Source organism: Balaenoptera physalus, assembly GCF_965194825.1.
Source record: "Balaenoptera physalus genome assembly, chromosome: 6".
In the NCBI taxonomy this organism is placed as follows: Eukaryota; Metazoa; Chordata; class Mammalia; order Artiodactyla; family Balaenopteridae; genus Balaenoptera; species Balaenoptera physalus.
In genome coordinates, this window is record NC_138885.1 from 56641327 (window position 1) to 56662316 (window position 20990).

Here is a 20990-nt window from a genome sequence, read left to right on the forward strand (position 1 = left end):
TTCTCCTGTCACCTCTGGGTAGATGACTGCCACCCCCAAGTTTGGTCACCCACTGGTGACACACACACAGTATAAGCTCCTTCTGACACCTCACGTTTTTTACCTATAAAGGCCAATAAAACACATGGCTGTTCAGCAGGCTAACTGAAATGCCACAGCTGTGGCCGGGTGTACTCGGCCTTACATGTCTGTGATAGAGCAAGTGTGTCATTGGCACTGGGGTTTTTTTAAATCTGTGGACCCCTTTTGTGCAAACCTAAACTCTGGTCCTCATAACCACACCATCAGCCTGGAAGGCTGATGAGGTGTATATATAAAATTGCATAAATCAGGATACAGGTTGTATGGTTCTTTTACCAGGATTGCACTTATTAGAAACATGTTAATTACCCCATCTGGCACTCCTCATCACTCACTGTGTGTTTTAAATTGATTTAGTAAATCCTGTGATTTGAACATTTTAGTTTAATCCATGCAGTTTTCTGTCTGTGACTACTGGAATACCTTGCCCAGTGATGTCCTGGAAACTACCTTGAATCGAGGTCACTTTCCACATGTAACACAACTAAAGCAGTATCATACTCATACATCTATTTTTTTTTCCCTGAATGTCATTGATCAGTTTAATTTTAAGGAATCCGTGTAGATTTGGGTTAAGGGGTTCCACCCTTCCTAAAACCAAAATTTATTCTTTATCTTAAAAGGTTAGAGATCAAAGATGGAGGGAAAATGGAGAGGATCTGGGCTTTAACTCAATCACATTTTTGACAAGTTGGCTGAAAAACTAAATGTTTAAATCATTTTGTCAATATTCTTAAAAAAATACCGTACCACATACTAAGTTACCATGAACAACCAAAAAGTGTAAAAGGAGGATTGAAAGAGGAAGGGTGTTAGTCAACAAACTAAATATGAATTATTTTGAGGGGATAAAAAAAGGAGGTTTCTTAGGCAGCCAGTGCTGATGATATATACTAATTTTATGACAAGTAAAGAAAAAAGAGGATTCATGCTGCCCAAAGTGTGAAGCGTTCTAAATAAATGCTCCTTGCAAGACAGATTAATAATTCTGTCAACTTTTAGTCTTCTTTTAAATAAGTAAGTGTATAAAGAAGTGTATACGCCATCTATGGTAGGACGAATTTGCTATTTACAAAGAGTAAGGCTAGACCCAGCGAAGGGCTTGCATTATGATTTCCCTTTGCCTGGCTATTGCTTATACCTGTTAAGCTGTTCTTGGAGCAGATCTAGTCTTTGCTCCACTTCTCCGTAGGCGAGGTCGCTTTCGGTTTCAGAGATCCCCCAGGCAGCTCGCGGAAGCGCTGAGGGGCTAGACTCGTCGGCCTGAGTTCCGGCAGTTTCTCTTTCCCAGCTTCTGGTGTCAGCGATATCTGTGGGAAACAGCAAGATGGACGTCAGCTTCTTTGGGTGCCCATTTGTAGCTCCAGAGACATCCGCGATACAAGCAGGAAGGGATCTTGGAGTTTAACGGGAAGACAGAGAACCAGAGTGACTCAGGGACCTGTCCAGGGGCCACAACCAGTTGGTAGCTGAGTCTCATCCACCCCGATCCTGTCTGCCACTTCCCGCACCCATTTCCATACGAAGAAAAACATACAGCCAGTTATGAGTCTTGAATACAATTTTGTCTTCTTTCTAGTTTGTGCTAAGAGGAAAACATGGATGGCCAATCCGAACTGTAGTTAGAGAGCAATGACTTTGTGCTTTTACATTTGGGAAGAAACAGCACCATTTGTATGTACTGATGCACTTCAGGTTGAAGATTTTAGGGCTCTTTCAACTAGAATAATTTGCATACTTCATGATTCAGAGTGGGCTCAAGAAGAGACAGCCATGGGGAAGCGATGATCTTCAGAGGGATTCCCTTAGGCCACCCCAACTCAAAGTAGAGCCAAGGAACCATGAGCCATTAAAGATGGGAAGAGTCCTAAAGTCTCTAGTCCTATGACATTATTTCATGTTTTTATGTTTCCTTGTAGCTCCTTCTGCACTGTCCTTTAACGTATTCTGTCCATTAATTTCCAATATTTTTTCTTGGGGCTCTTTTATTTAGAATATTTTATGCTGCTATACTTTAAAACATATTGTTTATCTGTTCAAGTCCACTTTTCAGATGGTCCGCATGTCTGCTATGTTCCAGACACTCTGCTAAACGTGGGGGAGTTATAGATGAAGAAAACATAGGCCTTGCCCTTGAAGAATTCAGTCTAGCAAGGTTTTAATCATTTTCCTTGCAGAGATTCATTTTCTGAGCCTCATTTAATTTACTGTTTCTCCTACAATCTGTATTTGCAAGTTGTCAATATTTGAGGGCAAATATAATATCTTACTTTCCTTCTCATTTCTGTCACAAACTTTTGATGGCTTTTGCTACGCTTTCTTCCCCTCTACATTTCACATATCTAGAGAAGTGCTTAGAATGATTAAAAGGCTGGGAAATAAAACCCAGGAAAAAATACTAGTGGAGTTGGGAGTTTATTTCAGAGATAAAGAAGGAGCATCTTTTCCTCACTGGGAGGGCTGGTAGGAGGAAAAGACTGTCTAGAACTGGTCTTCATTTTTACATGGAAATAGACTTGAATAACAAAAAGTGATTTTGCTTTGATAGAAAGCCTTTTTTTCCCCCCTTTGGACAAGCAGTTATGATTAAACACTGACAAAAGTTATGTAAAGTTAAGGAATTTATATCCTTGGCTATTTTAAAAATTGGATAGAAAGTAACTGATTTGGGGAGGATTAGCTATGACTCTAGAAACAAGGAACAGGATTTGTAGGACTTTTTGAAGTCCCTTTCCTACAGTTTCTTCAAAAGTACAGTCAGATAGCTCAAAAGCACCTCCTATCCTCTGGTAGCAGACACAATTTCTGTATCTTTTCTTCATGGTTTTTCTACCACTATACTTTTATCACTGAATACACAGAAATATCTACTGAGGTGCCTACAATTTCGGCTTCAAATGGGTGAAGCTCTAACAAAGGGATTAGCATATCCAAAGACAGTATTAGAAAAATATAAGGTCAGTGTTCCCTGTACTATTGAAATGGCTAACAGACCTCAGAGAGCTTGCTGTGAATTCCAGAATGGTTCTTTGTGATTAAGGCTTCCTTAGACTATGGAAGCCTGGTGTTTTGTTCTTTTTAAAGTGACAATATATAATTTCCCTTGATACTTAATCAAACACAACAAATGAAAATGAACATCAAAAAATGATAATGCTGAACTTTTAAGTGCAGTAATACATCAGCAGATTTTCACTGAAAAGTATGATTTATTATTCACAGACATGTGACTATTTAAAAGGCAAAACAATAATAAGATGTCTTAGTACACTAGGTTTTCAATTTTGGAGAATTAATGGCAAACAAATATTCAGAACACACATATTAATGGTCGGATGATGCCCATGTTTCTCCCTGTCTAGCCTCTTGCTAGACAATAAAACAAAAACAGTAAAAACTGATAGGATGGAAGTTACATATTACGCTCAGAAGTTTTGTGCTGAGAAAGCTTAGAGAATTTCCACTTATGCCTAATAGCTCTCATTCTCAAATCATATATAATAAACTGATTTTTAAATAACAGTGGTGAATCACATGCAATAAATTATGTAGGATTCTATTTCTTCTTCAGTGCTCAAGAAAAAAACCTGATAATCTTCTCTTAACAAAAAAGAATAATTGTAAACTACTGGGTAAAGTCTTCCTTGATTATAATTTACTCTTTTATTAAAATCAGTAATGTGTGATTAGCTTATTTTAACAGCAATATGAAAGAAAAAAGGAGTTCAAAGGGGAAATCCTGCTTAGCAGTCTTAATCAAAATGAACATCCTTGTAGATACTTTCTAAATATAGCTCAGAAAAAATCTGCACTTGGTTGCCTTGGAAAATGTTGCTATAGTTGCAAGACACATTTCTAGAAATGGATGAACAGAAAGTAAACTTTCACTTTGCTCTGGGTACACAATTTTCCTACAGTGGACTTTTGACCTCAATCTAAGTAGGATCTGAGTCCATTTAGTTCGATTTTTTCTTTTCAGTTTTGTCTAAAGGTGCTCCTCTGTTGGATTCAGCATGACAAATGCTAGAAATGTAAGTGGCATTTCCATTGATGATAAAACTAAAATTTGTGGGGATTTAGGAGCTCAAGCTGCAGCAGTTACAGCTACACCCTACAACTTATTCAAACCCTTTAACATTGCACAGTATCTCACCTTAGAAAATCACTAGGGAATGAAATTTGCAGTGAATAAAGTTTTAGAATTCTCCATTGGTTGATCATATTGACTATCCAGGTTAACCATGTGTCACACTGATAGACTCTATAACAACATCAATCATGCTGATTCAATTGACATGAATATTTAACTATGAATTTTAAAGGTAATTATTTATTTGAATAGGGATCGCATTGTAAATTTTTGAAAATTAAAATTTGTAGATATTAAAATGATTTGTTAGTATACTATCTTTTATTGTGCATGTAGAATAGCTAATTAAAAATAATTGGAAGAAGTGGCAAAGCAAAATATAAGATGAAGGGCATGAGAATTCGCTGTCAGCGAGAGTCATTATAAAGTCAAATCAAATCGCCAAAATATATCATTAACGACTTGTCACTTGAGACTTTAAGACGCAAGAGGAAAACAACAAAAAGTATTTTGAAAGAAGTCAGGCCCACATTATGCTGACTCTTGGAAATAGTAGGATGGTTCAGCAAGTTCTTCAGAACTTCTACCTTCCATGATACAACCTGTTCCAATTTTTAGTACTTCCCAGAATCCATTTTCATAAATAACTAAAATGAGACGTTTGGTAATCACATCTAATATTCCATTCTTCCACTGTGATAAATGAGGTACTATTTTCATCCACTTCATCAAGATTTTAGATTGTCCAGAGAACATCTGCATATATTCTTAGCTTACTTCAACTTGGGGTCATTGTAAAAGCTGATTTGATAAAATAGGGACAGTAACTCTGGAAAAATGTAAAGACTAAACATCCTAGATTCAATAAAACTTTTGTTGTCAGATATAGTCACTTCGAATAATGGTGACAATGATAGGTAATATTTACTTACTCTGTGTCATAATTTTGTATCCTGCCAGGTCAAGAACATCCTATTTTTCCTTCATTTCTGTTATATTCTTTTGATTTTTTTGCTACACCTTCTTCATCTCTACATTTTTATATATCTAGGACTATATTCAATGATTAAAGTGTTAGAAAAGAAAAACTGTGAGAAAATACTAAGCAGAGTTGGGGATTTTATTTCAGAGAAAGTAATTTATGCATGTTCTCTTGTTTAGTAATCACAACAGACTAGTTGGTTAGAAGATATCATTCCTATTCTGAAGATGTGCAAACTGAGTCTTAGTGGGGTCTGTCAAATCACTTACTGAAAGACATAAAGGCAGTAAGTCACAGAGTTGAACTTGGAACCCGAGCAGCCTGCCCGTACCTGTTCTTGCACCCACTTAGCAAGATTTAACAAGATCCGTATATCTAGCTCCTGATGAGAAGTTAATTGTTCTTTCATGTGACAGTCCTCAAGTTTTCCTGAGTTTTCCACCCTTTAGCATCTAATCTGGATATATTGATTAAGCACAATTACCCAGTTCATGCATATTTTCTACAACAAAACCCATATATTTGGGTATCCCTTTTAAACAAATGTGTTCAAATGAGTTGGATCAAAAGCATACTTTATTTAGGAGCATTTCTCCCCATTTTCTCATAATTCCCAGTAAACTGAAATTCTTTTTGGTATTTATTGCATTTTTATTGCATTGGCCTTTCATGCTATAAAAAAACAGGGTTGGGGGTGAGGAATCGATACAGAAGATACATATAAGAATCAATGGGTTTGCTCTCTTCAAATACTCATCGATCCCCTCTCCCCACGGAGTCACTACAATAGACATTCCTACAGTGTTCTATGTGGCATTATGTTAAGTCTTCCTGGCCACACAGACCCTCCTATGCTATAATTGGGAATAATGACCACTATTCCAGCACCCTGCAAACACTTTGTAGATGATCTAAGATTTGATCTTTGCAAATATATCACAAAATTGCAGATTAGATTAATGTGCGGTATGGTTCTTCATTTGTGCAAAGTCACCATTTTGTGACTAGTCCTGAGGAGAGACAACGAGATTCTGGAGAAACTTGATTACCTTTGCAAGAGTGACTTCTTTTATCTATGGGAATTCTTCCTGAGGTGGGCACTGTTTCTTCAAGATCAAGTCCAGTTACTTTCCCTATTCCTGGAGGAGAATCTACAATTCCTGAGAAGAGAGGCTTTTGTTCATCGTCAATGGAGGAGATGAAAGATGAAGATCTGCTTTTTTTCTCTTCAAAGTGTTTCTTGGACCTCTGATAATGTCTTATGGTATCTACAGAGTCTTCTGGATCATTTGTGGTGCTTCCTTTGCCAAAATCTATCAAAGAAAAGTTATTTTATAGAAGAGAATCAAATGTGAGACTCTATGCCTACTGCGCTATCTAGCGCTACATAAACTACCTTTGTCAGAGTGATTTTGGGGGGGATAACTTTAACATAGATTTTTTTTAAACTGCCAGAAAAGTTGTTCTTTCTCTTTTTCCTACTGAGAATGTAACTATTTAGGAAGACTTTTTTTTTTCTTAATTCATAGGACATTAGATTATCTTAATGAGATACGCTATTCGTTCCAAAATTAAAAGAATATCTGTGGTAGTAATAGCATTTATATCTCTGAAAAAAAACTTTAGGATAACTTAAACCTTATTTATACATGCTCAACAGTCATTTGTATTCTTAAAATATGGTGTACTCTTTCTTGAAGGAAATGAAAAAGTGAAGAAAAATGTGTCCCAATTCTAAAATGTCACTGCTATGCAGCTTATTGTTTGTTGATTTTTAACCTTCATGCCCTCTCATCTGTGGTGGTCATTCCACATTGTGAAGGTCAAAACTGGAAGCCTCCTTGTGGTAAAGGCTGGCAGGCTGAATTTCAACCCTAGATCAATGCATGTAATGGCCTTGACATTCCAGGCAGTTTGGTTGTGCAGGATATTGCAAAGAATATAAAGCTTAAATACAGTAATTAAGGTAGGTTTACCTAATTACGTTAAAGCCAGTAGTGCATATTGGCTGCTTTATACTGAAATGTCAGGATAATTTCAGCCCTGAAGGTTGTGTTAGAACATATTTTAGCAGCAAAAACTTCAAAAGATAAATCGCAGAACTTGTTTCCATTAGTGTCCTGGGGAGACAGTATAATTCTCCATCTGGTTACCGCTAATAACTAACCCACATACTCCAGAAGGTATATCATTTTCTAGAGAAATGTTTAAGACAGTGTCTCCATCTATTCTCTGCCTGGTTGTGCTTACTTTGTTATTTATAGAAGGTCAAATGAACTGATTTAAGGCCACTCCAGAGAAACTTCCAACTGTTTTTTAAAATTCCCATATGGCACAGAAATTAAACAGAGATCTTTTTCTTTTATTTAAAATAATCATAATTTAAAATATGAGAAGCTAGAAAGCAGCCCAAGGTAAAAATGGATAGAGTTTAAAAACCAGCTTCATGTGAAATTGTTATTAAGGAGTTAGTTTACACCTTGCCAATTAAAGTTCAATGTAGTGCAGTTTACACCTTGCCAATTAAAGTTCAATGTAGTGCAAGCAGATTGCTTAATTTATTTTCTTTAAGATTCCCCACTTGCTCAGTGATTTCATCATTACTGAGAAGACCACAGACCTTTCCAGTCTCAAGCATCGTTGACATCATTGATTACTCAGTATCACTTATATTTCTCTACTCAACCACTAATCTAGTTGCCTGTAAATATCCAGATCAACTCTTCTTACACAAGCCCTTTCTCTCCAGTGTCACGGACACAGTCTTCCTTCATTCTTGTCATCTCTTCCTCTGTTTCCTTTGATTTTAACTTCTCCCCTCCTGAAAATTTGATCAACATTTCCCCACTTTATAACCATATCATTTCATTCCTCAAAAAATAATAGTTTCCAGTTTTATGCTAGTAAATGTTAAAAAACTTAAACACTTCACTTCTCTAAATTATACTCATACCTGCTTTGTGAATTGCATCAGTTTGTTGCTCCTAAGTAAACGTTTGTGCAGTTTGGGCACCAATGGGATTTGAATCAACAAAGGCTTCTCATCTTCCCCAAAATGCTTTTCTTTTAAACACTTTCATGGAATCTTTTCCAGCGGAATCAAATGTAAACTGAATTAACATCTAATTCATATGTCTCTGATCTAAGTAAGGATAATGCTAACATGGATATTTGTAATGAATGTACATCACAAATTATTAAATCACTTCGCCTTTTTGGCTTAAAAGACCTTGCGAGTTCTCTGTAGATTTGTAAATCCTCATACATAGTAAAATGTTCTGTCCCACCTACCACATGGGCCTTGGTCTTAGTTTACGAAATTATGGCTTGATTTTGGATGCTTAGGCACAAATTCATCAGTCAACATATATTGCTAAACTGAATTATAACTTGCTGATTTCAACTCGGGACATGTGTTCACAAAATGTGGTGAATGAGGGATTATTATTTAGTTCTCTAGTGAAACGGAGCAAATTATTTCGTACACATGGTATCTAAATCCTTTAGCAAGAATTTCAGGTAAAAGCAGGATCATGAAAGAAGAAGAAAACATTGATATCCTTGAATTTTTTCTAATACGTAGGGGAAATTACTCCACATTTATTTCTGTGTTCATTGCCACTGGATCATCGGCCAGCTGCGTTTTGGAACTCAGGCCACGTGAACAGTTTCTCTGATGCAGCCCAACTGCAACATTTTTCTATTCCATACTAGATAAATCAAAGCTTCAAATCTGGTCATTTAAAATGACAGCTGAAATGACAATCTATTTGTGGATTAAAAATGGAAACTGCTCAGGCTTAGGCTGGAGGTTGGCTAATGGAATACATGATATTGGGCTGAAATGCATTATAATTGGCCTCCAGGTACCTCTAGATTTTGATGGCTTGTTCCATTTCTAGTTAAACTGGATTATTTAATAGACATTAAATAGCATTAGGTACTATTTTCCTTAATGTTATTCTTAATGCTATTTTATTATTATGATTTCTTAATGTTGTTTTCTTAAATGCTATGTAGAAATAGTATTCCGAATAGTAATCTGAGTAGTTTTTACATTTTCCCTTTTGCTAGAAATGAGACTGTATAATCATTCCTGTTACCATCGTTTTACAAAGAAAAAAAACCTGCCTATTTAATTAAGCCTCGAATTTTTCTGATTTAGATGACTGAAAACTTTTTTAAAAATCCCTTGTTTCTGTAGGCTGACACTTCACCTCCTCTCCTTTTCTCACAGGATGCAATTCTAAAGCAGTTGTGAATTGTCTTGTAGGTGTCTCTCTGTGTTCAGGATGGATTGAAGAGCACAGAATGAATGTCCTGATGGAGTGGTTGACCCATCCATCTTAAGAATGATTATATAAAATTCTTACATTTCAAACAATCTGGGAACAAATGCTTGTGCTCTCACCATCATTTATGGAGTCTTTCTCTCAGGTGATTTATCATTTTTATTTGTCAGACCCAACAGGTGGACCCAAGTTTTGGTAAAAGAGAGGCGTTTAATGTACTCTCTCAGCATTTGCGTTTAAGATTTCCTACTGGTAATGATTTTGAGATAACTTGAGCATTTTCCAGCCGAATGCATTAAAAAACATTTATTTCATTGGAAAATTGGAGTCCAAAATAAATTTCTTCATTTGATCTCAAGTACTTTAGTTCTGCTCTAGCATCAAAGAAAGTTGAAAGTGGATTAGAGTCATTTTTCTATACAAATAAAGATAAAGAATTTATCTTAAAAATTAAAATAAAGAAAGATACATTTATATATTACTGAAATGGATAACAAAAGCTAATCATTATTTATTATTGGAGAAGATATTCCAAAGAGATGCTAAAGTATAATAGCAATGTATTGAAAAACTTAATAAAATTAGAATTTGACCCACCCGTATTCTGTAAAAACAAGTTTAACAGTGTATATATTTACTCCTTACTTCAATAACTTTCACAGAAGTTATTTATTTTGGAGAACCACTTTCAAAACTTTACTGACTTTTGGATGGCAATGTGAAATCACTACACAAACATTACAAGGAGATAAGGTTTATTGCTTTGAAACACAGGTATGATGAGTTCAAGACCTCTTTCCACTCATTTTCTGGAACACTAGATTTTACCAGTTGATATATATAGAAGTGCCCATTTCAATAAAAATTACATGGGTATGTTCTTGGATTGGAAGAATCAACATTGTGAAAATGACTCTACTACCCAAAGCAATCTACAGATTCAATGCAATCCCTATCAAACTACCACTGGCATTTTTCACAGAACTAGAACAAAAAATTTCACAATTTGTATGGAAACACAAAAGACCCCGAATAGCCAAAGCAATCTTGAGAACGAAAAATGGAGCTGGAGGAATCAGGCTCCCTGACTTCAGACTATATTACAAAGCTACTGTAATCAAGACAGTTTGGTACTGGCACAAAAACAGAAAAATAGATCAATGGAACAGGAGAGAAAGCCCAGAGATAAACCCACGCACATATGGTCACCTTATCTTTGATAAAGGAGGCAAGCATATACAGTGGAGAAAAGACAGCCTCTTCAATAAGTGGTGCTGGGAAAACTGGGCAGGTACATGTAAAAGTATGAAATTAGAACACTCCCTAACACCATACACAAAAATAAACTCAAAATGGATTAAAGACCTAAATGTAAGGCCAGACACTATCAAACTCTTAGAGGAAAACATAGACAGAACACTCTATGACATAAATCACAGCAAGATCCTTTTTGACCCAACTCCTAGAGAAATGGAAATAAAAACACAAATAAACAAATGGGACCTAATGAAACTTAAAAGCTTTTGCACAGCAAAAGACCAAAAGACAACCCTCAGAATGGGAGAAAATATTTGCAAATGAAGCAACTGACAAAGGATTAATCTCCAAGATTTACAAGCAGCACATGCAGCTCAATAACAAAAAAACAAACAACCCAATCCAAAAATGGGCAGAAGACCTAAATAGACATTTCTCCAAAGAAGATATACAGATGGCCAACAGACACATGAAAGAATGCTCAACATCATTAATCATTAGAGAAATGCAAATCAAAACTACAATGAGATATCATCTCACACCGGTCAGAATGGCCATCATCAAAAAATCTAGAAACAATAAATGCTGGAGAGGGTGTGGAGAAAAGGGAACCCTCTTGCACTGTTGGTGGGAATGTAAATTGATACAGCCACTATGGAGAACAGTATGGAGGTTCCTTAAAAAACTAAAAATAGAACTACCATACGACCCAGCAATCCCACTACTGGGCATATACCCTGAGAAAACCATAGGTCAAAAAGAGTCATGTACCAAAATGTTCATTGCAGCTCTATTTACAATAGCCAGGACATGGAAGCAACCTAAGTGTCCATCATCGGATGAATGGATAAAGAAGATGTGGCACATATATACAATGGAATATTACTCAGCCATAAAAAGAAATGAAATGGAGGTATTTGTAATGAGGTGGATGGACCTAGAGTCTGTCATAAGAGTGAAGTAAGTCAGAAGGAGAAAAACAAATACAGTATGCTAACACATATATATGGAATCTAAGGAAAAAAAAAAAAAAAGGTCATGAAGAACCTAGTGGCAAGACGGGAATAAAGACACAGACCTACTAGAGAATGGACTTGAGGATATGGGGAGGGGGAGGGGTAAGATGTGACAGGGTGAGAGAGTGGCATGGACATATATACACTATCAAATGTAAAATAGCTAGTGGGAAGCAGCCGCATAGCACAGGGAGATCAGCTCGGTGCTTTGTGACCACCTAGAGGGGTGGGATAGGGAGGGTGGGAGGGAGGGAGACACAAGAGGGAAGAGATATGGGAACATATGTATATGTATAACTGATTCACTTTGTTATAAAGCAGAAACTAACACACCATTGTGAAGTAATTATACTCCAATAAAGATGTTAAAAAAAAAATTACATGGGTAGGGAAATGAGAAAATTGCTCTTAGGGTGTGTATATCTCTTAAAATGGGTCCCTGTTTTTTATGACATGTGTGGCACTATCTAAATCCAAAGTAAAGAAGATGCTGAACATTTTTTTCACCTTTATTTCCATCCCTTTGGTTGGTACAGTCATATCTTTAGCACATTTAAATTTTTTTCTGTTTTCTGGGGAGGCCTGTTATTGCTGTTCTCATTGAATTATTCTCTCTCAAAAGGTCACTGGCTCCCTAGATTAGCCATTAGTAACTACTTTGATATTGCATTTTCCGTTCATAGAAAAAGTTGAGCAGAATATTCCAAATATTTGGTCACAAAAGTGCTATCAGTAAAAAATATATATATGCTTGTGTGTGTGTATCTCATGTGCCATTATACATGCTATTGTACTAAAATTTATGTATATTATAAAATATACGCAACATAAAATTTTATTTTATTTTATTTTATTTTGGCTGTGCGGCACAGCTTGTGGGATCTTAGTTCCACAACACAAAATTTTAAAAGAAGTATTCCCATAACCCAATAAGCCACACTGGCACACTCTGAAGTAAGTACAATCCAACTCTGAAGACCAGTTAGAGACTATTTTTCAACATGTTCCAAATGGTTATACCACATTTATTTCTGTTCTGTCCAACTATTTTGCCAATGCTTGTGATCACTAAGGAAGTCATTGAAGATACATTTTTATTCTTCACTTTCTGTAAAAATAACATTTTACTTCCCTCTCAGGAACTATAACATCTCCCCCTACAATGACCATAGTCAGTTTGGGGAGGTCCTGGGTACCTCCATGCCAGGATTTTAGGAAGGAAAGAGAACTTCTTGAATATATCTTCAAAAAAATACAAGGTGTCCTTAAATTTGGACCTGAACTGACAACTCTTTCTTGTCAGGAACTGAGTTTATATTCTTAAAAGAAATGTGCAGCCTATGAGGACAAACCACTTTCATCTACAAATGCATTTTAGGAGAGAAGTGATCTGATATGTTAAGCTTCCATTTAGTCCAGGTCAACTTGCAGAGGTTCTATATATATCTTTTCATTTTTAATATCTCTTTTTGAATGTAAGCTCCTTAGCACCACGTGGCAGGCATGATGGGGGGCGCTGTGCAGGTGAGAGCGGAAGCCTGAAGAGTTCCAGTGTTGTGTTGAGTAGTTCGTGAGTGGTTAATTGTAAGACTCAACCTCTGTCTGTCTCCAATGGCTAACCACGTGTTCTTCCCTCTGGTTCTTGATGTCTCTGCTGATTAATTCACAGTCATCAGCACTCTTGGATATCTGCCCTCAAGGTATTGTTTCAAATGAGCAGTAAACCAACTCTAAAGTAATCAATACATTTCATGGGCAGCTTTTAGTTTATGTACCCTCCGTATCATTTAGTATCAATTATCTTCTGAAAGCTCTCTGCTCTTTATACTTACTTATATGCATTTTCCTCCCAGATATTGATTCTATATCAAGAAATATAGAATGAGCGGCCCTTTCAGATCTTTAGATTGAGGTGATAGGGATTAAATTGCTTTCAGCAAATTTTAAACTTGCCTATTGCACCATGGAGTCCTGAAGACTGGAATAGGCTCTCAGGCTCTGGATAACTGGAGTTAATTGTGTTTTCATGTTGACCAAAAAATGCTTACTCACTGACACACCAGGAAACTTCAAAGAGCTACAGGCAGGCAAATCCCTTACCATCAACACTTTATATAAAATGGGTCTTATAGACTAAGCCTGTGATTAAAGGAAAAGTTTTCAGAATCAATAGAAATGTCTACATGCATGAGCACAATATAAATTGTGACACGCTCTCAGGGTCTTGTCAGGAGATAAAAACGTTAAGTTATTTAGCTTGAGAATGAAGAAACTAAACAAGATTGAAAGGAGATTTAATAAATCTTCAACTGTATGGGGGACATTATTATATAGACAATATTGTCAAGCTGTTCTTCATTTCTAGTGAGATCAAAATATGAGATTAACTTCAGGATAAGGGATTTAGATCAAGTCGACAGAAGAACAGCTTGACTGTTATGGTTCTGATTTTAGAAAAAGTCACGGGGAGAATAATGAAGGGCATTGCAGTAGTAAATTATCACCTATCTGTGAATGGTTTATTGTTCTGCAATCAGCCAGAGGATTCAACAGTTAGCCCAATTCAACAGATATTTATCAACCATGCTTTGCAAAAAGAATCTGCAGTTTGATAGAGAAAAAGGACAAATATACCAGTAGCCACTATACAGGGCAGATTTTGAAAATAAAGATCTTCCTTGATTTACAGTGGGGTTACAGCCCAATAAACCCATTGTAAGTTGAAAATATCATAAGTTGAAAATGCATTTAATACTTCTAACATACTGAACATCATAGCTTAACCTAATACCTTAAACATGCTCAGAACACTTAACATTCGTCTATGGTTGGGAAATATCATCTAACAAAAGCCTATTCTACAATAAACTGTTGAATATCTCATGCAATTTATTGAATACTGCACTGAAAGTGAAAAACAAAATGGTTGTAAGTGTATTGGCTGTTTCCCTCTTGATCACGTGGCTGATTGGGAGCTGGCGCTGCCCAGCATCACGAGGGAGCATCACAGCATATCGCTAGCTGGGAAAAGATCAAAATTCAAAATCTGAAGTATGGTTTCTTCTAAATGTGTATTGTTTTCACACTATTGTAAAGTGAAAAAATCACAAATTGTTTCATCGTAAGTCAAGGACCATCCGTATAACAACATGGAAGTGGCTTAGGAATTCATGAAAGAAAGAAAATGTATATTTTTGAGGAAATCAAGAAAGAGTTCACACTGAATATCACTGAAGATAAACCTTGACAAAAAATGTAATTTAATGGATGAAAAAGTGGTGTGGTATAGTTGTGTGTGAGTGTGTGTGTGTGTTTGAGGATAGGGAAGTAAATTCCAATTAAGGAAAGGATATAAGCAAAAACACAAAAATGATGTACGTGAAAGAGAGGGTAGCTGAGTTCACTTGAAATTTAGGGCAAGTTAAAGCTAGTAGATCCTCTCCCCTTGGGAGAGAATCCAGAAGGAAGAGGGCCAAGAAAAGAACTTGGATTAAGAAGGCAAAAGGAGGAAAAGAATCACATGGAAAAGGCTCAAATGCTAGTTCATTAACTCAGTCATTCTTTCAACAAATATTTGTTGAACATCTGCTATGAGGCAAGCACTGAAGCTTCAGGTGACTAAATATTTCCTATGGGGCTTATGATCTATAGGCAGATATCACTGATTAAATGATGATGCAAATCATATGGAAGTAAAACTGGAATAAATGCTGCAAAAGAGAGGAGCTGATGGGGAAGGCCAGGTTAGGGTAGTGAAGGAAAGGATGGTATGAGATAAGATTGAAGATGTAGGTATAAACCTACCCTATGAAGAATTTAGGGAATGGGAAGTCTTTAGAGCGCTTTAAATATGTGACATAAAAATACCTGCATTTAGAAAAAAAAAATCACCAGTGGTCCAGTGTGGAGAATAGATGACAGAGGGCAAGTTGGGAAGGTGAGTTGAAATGTGTTTCAGTATTATGGTAGCTTGGCCCAGAGTTGTGCCTCTGAAGATGGAGAAGAGTGAACCAATAGAGACCTAGCTTGAAGAGTAAATGGATGTGTTGCAGGTGCCACTAACAAGACTGGTTACCAGGGTTGATGAAGAGGTTGAGAGATGGTTGGTTCCTAGATAGATCTATTTTGTGCAGTTTATTGAATGGTGATGACATTTAGAGACACTGCAGCTGATGGAGAGATAGGTTTCCAGCGGGACATCATGATTTCAATTTAAGAAATGTTGAGTTTGAGCTGCCTTTGCGATTTCAAGTAGATGGCTTAATAGGCATTTGGATATATGAGACTGAAGCTCAGATGGTCTGGGATTAAGATATAAATATGCACATATCCTATGTGAAAATATAATTAAACTATGGGTATAAATGAGATTACTCAGGGAAAGAGTATGACATAGAATAAGATAAGAAGAGGGCCTAGGATCAGGTCTTGAGGAACACTGTTGAGAGCTATCAATCAGACACCATATCATTAGCTACTGAAAACAGCAAAGGATTTGCCTTCTTAAAATCTGAATAAAGTTTACCCTTGAAATCAGAAGTATAATGAGCATTTAAGTAAGAAGAACTGATAACCACATGTTCTGCATTTAAATTTTAGAAAAGAATGAATTACCTTTCTCTCCTTCACTATCAAATGACAATCTCCTTCTTCGTAGTTTACAGTTGTCTCCTTCAGAATCATTCATGCACTGGGATTGTAATAAGAGATCAGCCTTTGTTAATGGAACGTGAAGACAAAATGGAAGATTATTCAATTTGAACACAATGTATCATCAGTAAACTCTTTACTATTTCATATTATTTCAACCACTTTGAGACTTAATTATTAGATTGCAGGCAAATAGCTACAATACTTTGCTTAATGGTTTTCTCTAAACTATAAAATAGTCTGCTAGAATAATCCTAGTAGTTTCTCCACCTAATGGGGAAATCAGAGTTGTAGAAGTTATTTACCAGAAGTGTTTGGGGATGATGTTGTCAACATTTAGATACAACATATTCCTTCATGTGGAATATATTTTATGTAACTTGGTAAAGTTAAAATAAAAATAATAATAATTTAAAAATTTGCAGAATCTGCATTACTGCAGAGAAAAAAGTGTAAACTAATTATAATTAGCTATGATGTTTAAATTACATGGTAATGATGGCAAGGTTAAATTTCACAAGAATAAATATAAGGTTGAATTCAATAAACACTATGTTCTGAACCCTTGATTATTTTGTTCCCCATTCCTCCTTCCTCCCTCTCGTTTAAACAAAACTGGAAGTTTCCAAATAAATGAAGAAATGGAAGCTTCGGTTTTATTTATTTGGTTGCTGTCTAAACTTTTTATGTAAATAAGTTATCTGAGGTAGGTGCTTGTTGTTTTTCAAAGCAAAGTAAGAATGAGGTTGGTGACCTCAGACTGCAATTTGATAGAAATCTGAATTAAAATCATTATAAAAAGAATATACTCTTGGTAACTTGAACCTCTTACCCCTAATTATTTTTCAACTTTTCAGCTTTTTGAAAAGAAGTAACTACCTGAGCTGGTGCTTCAGGTTATCAAATGGTACTCTTGTGACCTTAAAATCTTTGTCTCTCACAGTACCCTGGGAATTACTATAACTCCAGGGAGAATTAAATATACCACGTTTTACCTAACTATGGACTTGAGGATCTTTTATTTGTTAGCATTAAAATACACTGGCAAGTGTCAAAACATTTGGTTTCTGTCAAAAAAAGTACTTAGAATTCGAGTTGGGCTTATGAGGTTTGAGGGGAAGGGGATGGAGAAATAACCTAGTAATAAATTGTGGGCTGCAAGATAAAATCTATATTCTTAGAATATTCGTAGGTCATAAGGACACATTTTCATAGTGGAAGAGGGTGAGGGATATAAGGGCTACACTCTCAAAATTCATCCTAGGTTAAATCATATGTAGAATTATTTAAAATATTATTTCTAGTAGAGTATATGTTCTTCGTTCTGTAGCATTAATTTTGACTCAGGTATAAGCCTGATTAATTTATACTTCTGCAATTTAGAAATTGTGTTAAATATGGACCTAAACTTTAAGAGTTTAACTTCTTCATAATTATTGAAAAGATATCAGTAAACAGTTTATGGTGTAAGTAAAAGCTGAGAGAATATTTTAACCTCTTTATAAGATAAACTCTTCTAGGCAATTTTCAATAGCCTAGAATCACCCATTTATTACAAATAATTGTCACACTCAATATAAACCAAGGCTATTATAAATCAAATATGTCACCCAAGAGTTCCTAAAAGGTCAAATTTAATTGAACTACCTAAAATTATTCAATGTACTTGAAAGAAATTAGACTGAATTTCTTCTCTATCATTGAGAAATTCCAATATTAAGTTAGCTTTTTCTTTCAAATATTCACAGTTGGTTAAGTTTTTCTACACTATTCCGCTTGATCTTTCAGAGGTATTTGGGCAATCCAAGAATAAAATAAAATGTCAGAGTACAAAAGTAAGCAGGCAACATATACCTTTGCACTTTCATGCCTTAGGTTGAAAGTCAACTCTAGGTTTGTGAGAAAGTGATCGGAAAACTCAGGATACATATCCAAAACCTCTAGCAAGTCTTCTCTCTGGATCTTATGCAAGTCACAGTACGTGAGAGCTCTTACATCTGCATTAGACTTTCCAGGTTTGGCATAAAGATGAACCATTTCTCCAAATATATCATTTTTTCCTAAAAAAGATAAAAGGAGAAAAGGAAAAAAAGGAAATAAAAGGAATCTGAACTTAATGCTTTCCTTCTGAAAGTAGAAGGGGACCACTGACCAATCCCTGAACCAAAAATTTCATATGTAAGACACTACAGCCAACAGACACTTGGGCAGCAAAATTCCAGTACCTCGTACTGGCTGTCCCAGTCATGTTTGTTCCCTGACTGGAATTTTGCCTCTTAGAGCACTGGTCCTGGTATAATCCCCATTACTTCCTTGTTTTGATTCTTTGGCTAAGCATCTGGAATGCAGCAAACACGGCTTTAGTCTGCTATGTCACACATTGCTAGAAAAGAGTCTTGCCAATAGTAGGTGTGGTCTAATTTTGTCCATCTAGGAATATGGGAAAGGCTGTGGAGAGTCAAATTTTAAAACTTTCTATCTCAGGATGGTCTCGGGAGGTGATGCCAAACATGGGGTTTTGGTGGAACTCTTTTAACACTTAGAGGACTAGGGGTACAATTTGAACATACCCTGTTTCCTTTAGTAACCACCTTTGGATTTGCCCTTAATAAAGTTGCCCAATTGTTTAATAAACCTAGTTACATTTTCTTAAAAAAAAAATACAGTCATGCTTTTTTACTATATGGCTTTATGGCCTTTCTTCTAAAAGTGTGTCCTTCCTGCTTTTTTGCCAAACCTGGGGTTGTTTCACTGTCTGGTTTCTGGTGGGCACCCCCCCCATCCCCTCTGCCTAGCCACATGTCACCTCTTTCCTAGGTGTCCTTCAATGATGAGGATGATTATGACCGCAACAAGAAATGCTTATTGAGGACTAAGTAGGTGTCAGGCACTGTGTCAAATGCTTAGGTGTATTATCTCACTTGATCCCCAAAATAACCTCATGAAAAAATTACTAATTCTTATCCAAATTTTATGAATATGGAAAGAAGATTAAAGAGTGTAAACGGATTAGGTCAAGGTCACCTTCTTAGTTGGGTGAAGTAAAGGGAGGGAGAGGGTGGCCATGACTAAATCCCATGCATTCTGACTCCAGTCATAATCTTTGCACCCTTGATATATTTCACCTTCTCCCAATATTTTCCCTGAAAGTCATGGCCACTTAGGTTTTTCTGTCTCTGAATGTCAAGACACTTAAAAATCGTACCTATGGAATACATGCGTAATAACTACTGATGGATTATTGATTACGTAACTTTTAATGGTAGTCAATGGCAGCGTAAAATGTACCTTCTTACATATATCCTGAAGCTTCTTTTCAGATTTAGAAAAAACTCCCTGGATCTGTCACTTTAGTTTTTGGTAGACAAGTTCATATATACCCGACTATGGAAACTACCAAGACTTTTAAACAATAAAGTTCATGTAAAAGAAAAATGCTGTAATGTTCTTATTCTAAATGTGACTATAATGGGGAGAAATCAGATGCCATATCTTTATAAGAAAAATTAACATTGGAGAGAATACATTAACTGTAGTTTAAATAAATACTTAGCTTTTCAAAAATAGAATAAATAATCACTATTTCTGAGGATTTTAAGTGCAGATTTACATGGAAATGGAGACAGAAAAGGAGAATCTCTTGAAATTCTTTATAGTTTTGATACTTCAGTACAGATATTATCAGAGAAAAGCTCTGAACTAAATTCAGCATGAGCTTCGTATTTTAATTAGCTATGTGACTGTAAACGAGCAAAGAGTAAGCCAGTCACCGTGTACAGCTTAATTACCCTCTAAAATTATTATTTTATAAAGCAAGAAGGCTTGTTACCTTCCTGTAGAAGTTAGGGATGGCTGATTTGAAGATCAGGAATGCAATGATGTGTGCTCCTTCCCTGGCAACATACTAGAGCAAACTGTCAAAGCCAAATCTGGTGAAAATCCCACTTTATTGTGTAGCTGCTAAGTGATTTAGAATATGTTTTTATTCTTGGTCTGCTTATTGGATCGTAAACCAAATTGTGCATCTGGTCAATTTTGAAAAAATTTTCAAAAGGCTCTCATAATAAAATTATCAAAATAAATAGGAATCTCTCAAACATCTCCATTCATGTATTGGGTCCTGTGCTATGCCCATTTTGGTTCTGCATAGCCGTGACGAAAACAGACAATATCCTTGTCCTTTTGGATGTTAACATCAAGCGTCAAGTGAAAGGAAATCACTGACTTATGTGCTTGTTATTTAAATAGAACCAGATTTAATCTGCAGGAAAAAAGAAGTGCACATGTTCACAATCATTGGGGGTGGGTATTCTCATGGGGAGACGGAGGCTTAAACATACTGGCTAGGGGATAGGAGAGGACAGCAACTGATCTCGTTTCTCTCTGCTCCCTTGTTCTTTCCCATTGTTCTAATATTCCAAAGAAATCCTACAAGTTCGCAATGACTAAATTTATTTTTGAAGAGGCAGATTGGACAGATGGACTTTTTTTTGCACCCAAACCAGTTTAACTTATTACTAATTTTCATCTCCTCACCACTTTTATCCCTAGGTGTTAAGTTTATAGCCCTATATTACCTAGGTAAGGACTCATATAATTCTGTTTGACGGGACACAGCAGAT

General features: G+C 36.0%; 1 protein-coding gene across 1 annotated transcript in view; it reads right to left on the bottom strand.

Annotated features, from left to right (window-relative positions):
• KCNH7 (potassium voltage-gated channel subfamily H member 7) overlaps positions 1–20990 on the bottom strand; it is a 449505-nt gene that overhangs the window by 10585 nt on the left and 417930 nt on the right. Inside the window, exons 10-13 of the mRNA XM_082465231.1 lie at positions 18223–18428; positions 16333–16432; positions 6203–6466; positions 1223–1391 (exon numbers count right to left, since the gene is read on the bottom strand). Coding sequence (XP_082321357.1) covers positions 1223–1391; positions 6203–6466; positions 16333–16432; positions 18223–18428 — 739 coding nt within the window. The remainder of the gene's footprint in view (positions 1–1222; positions 1392–6202; positions 6467–16332; positions 16433–18222; positions 18429–20990) is intronic.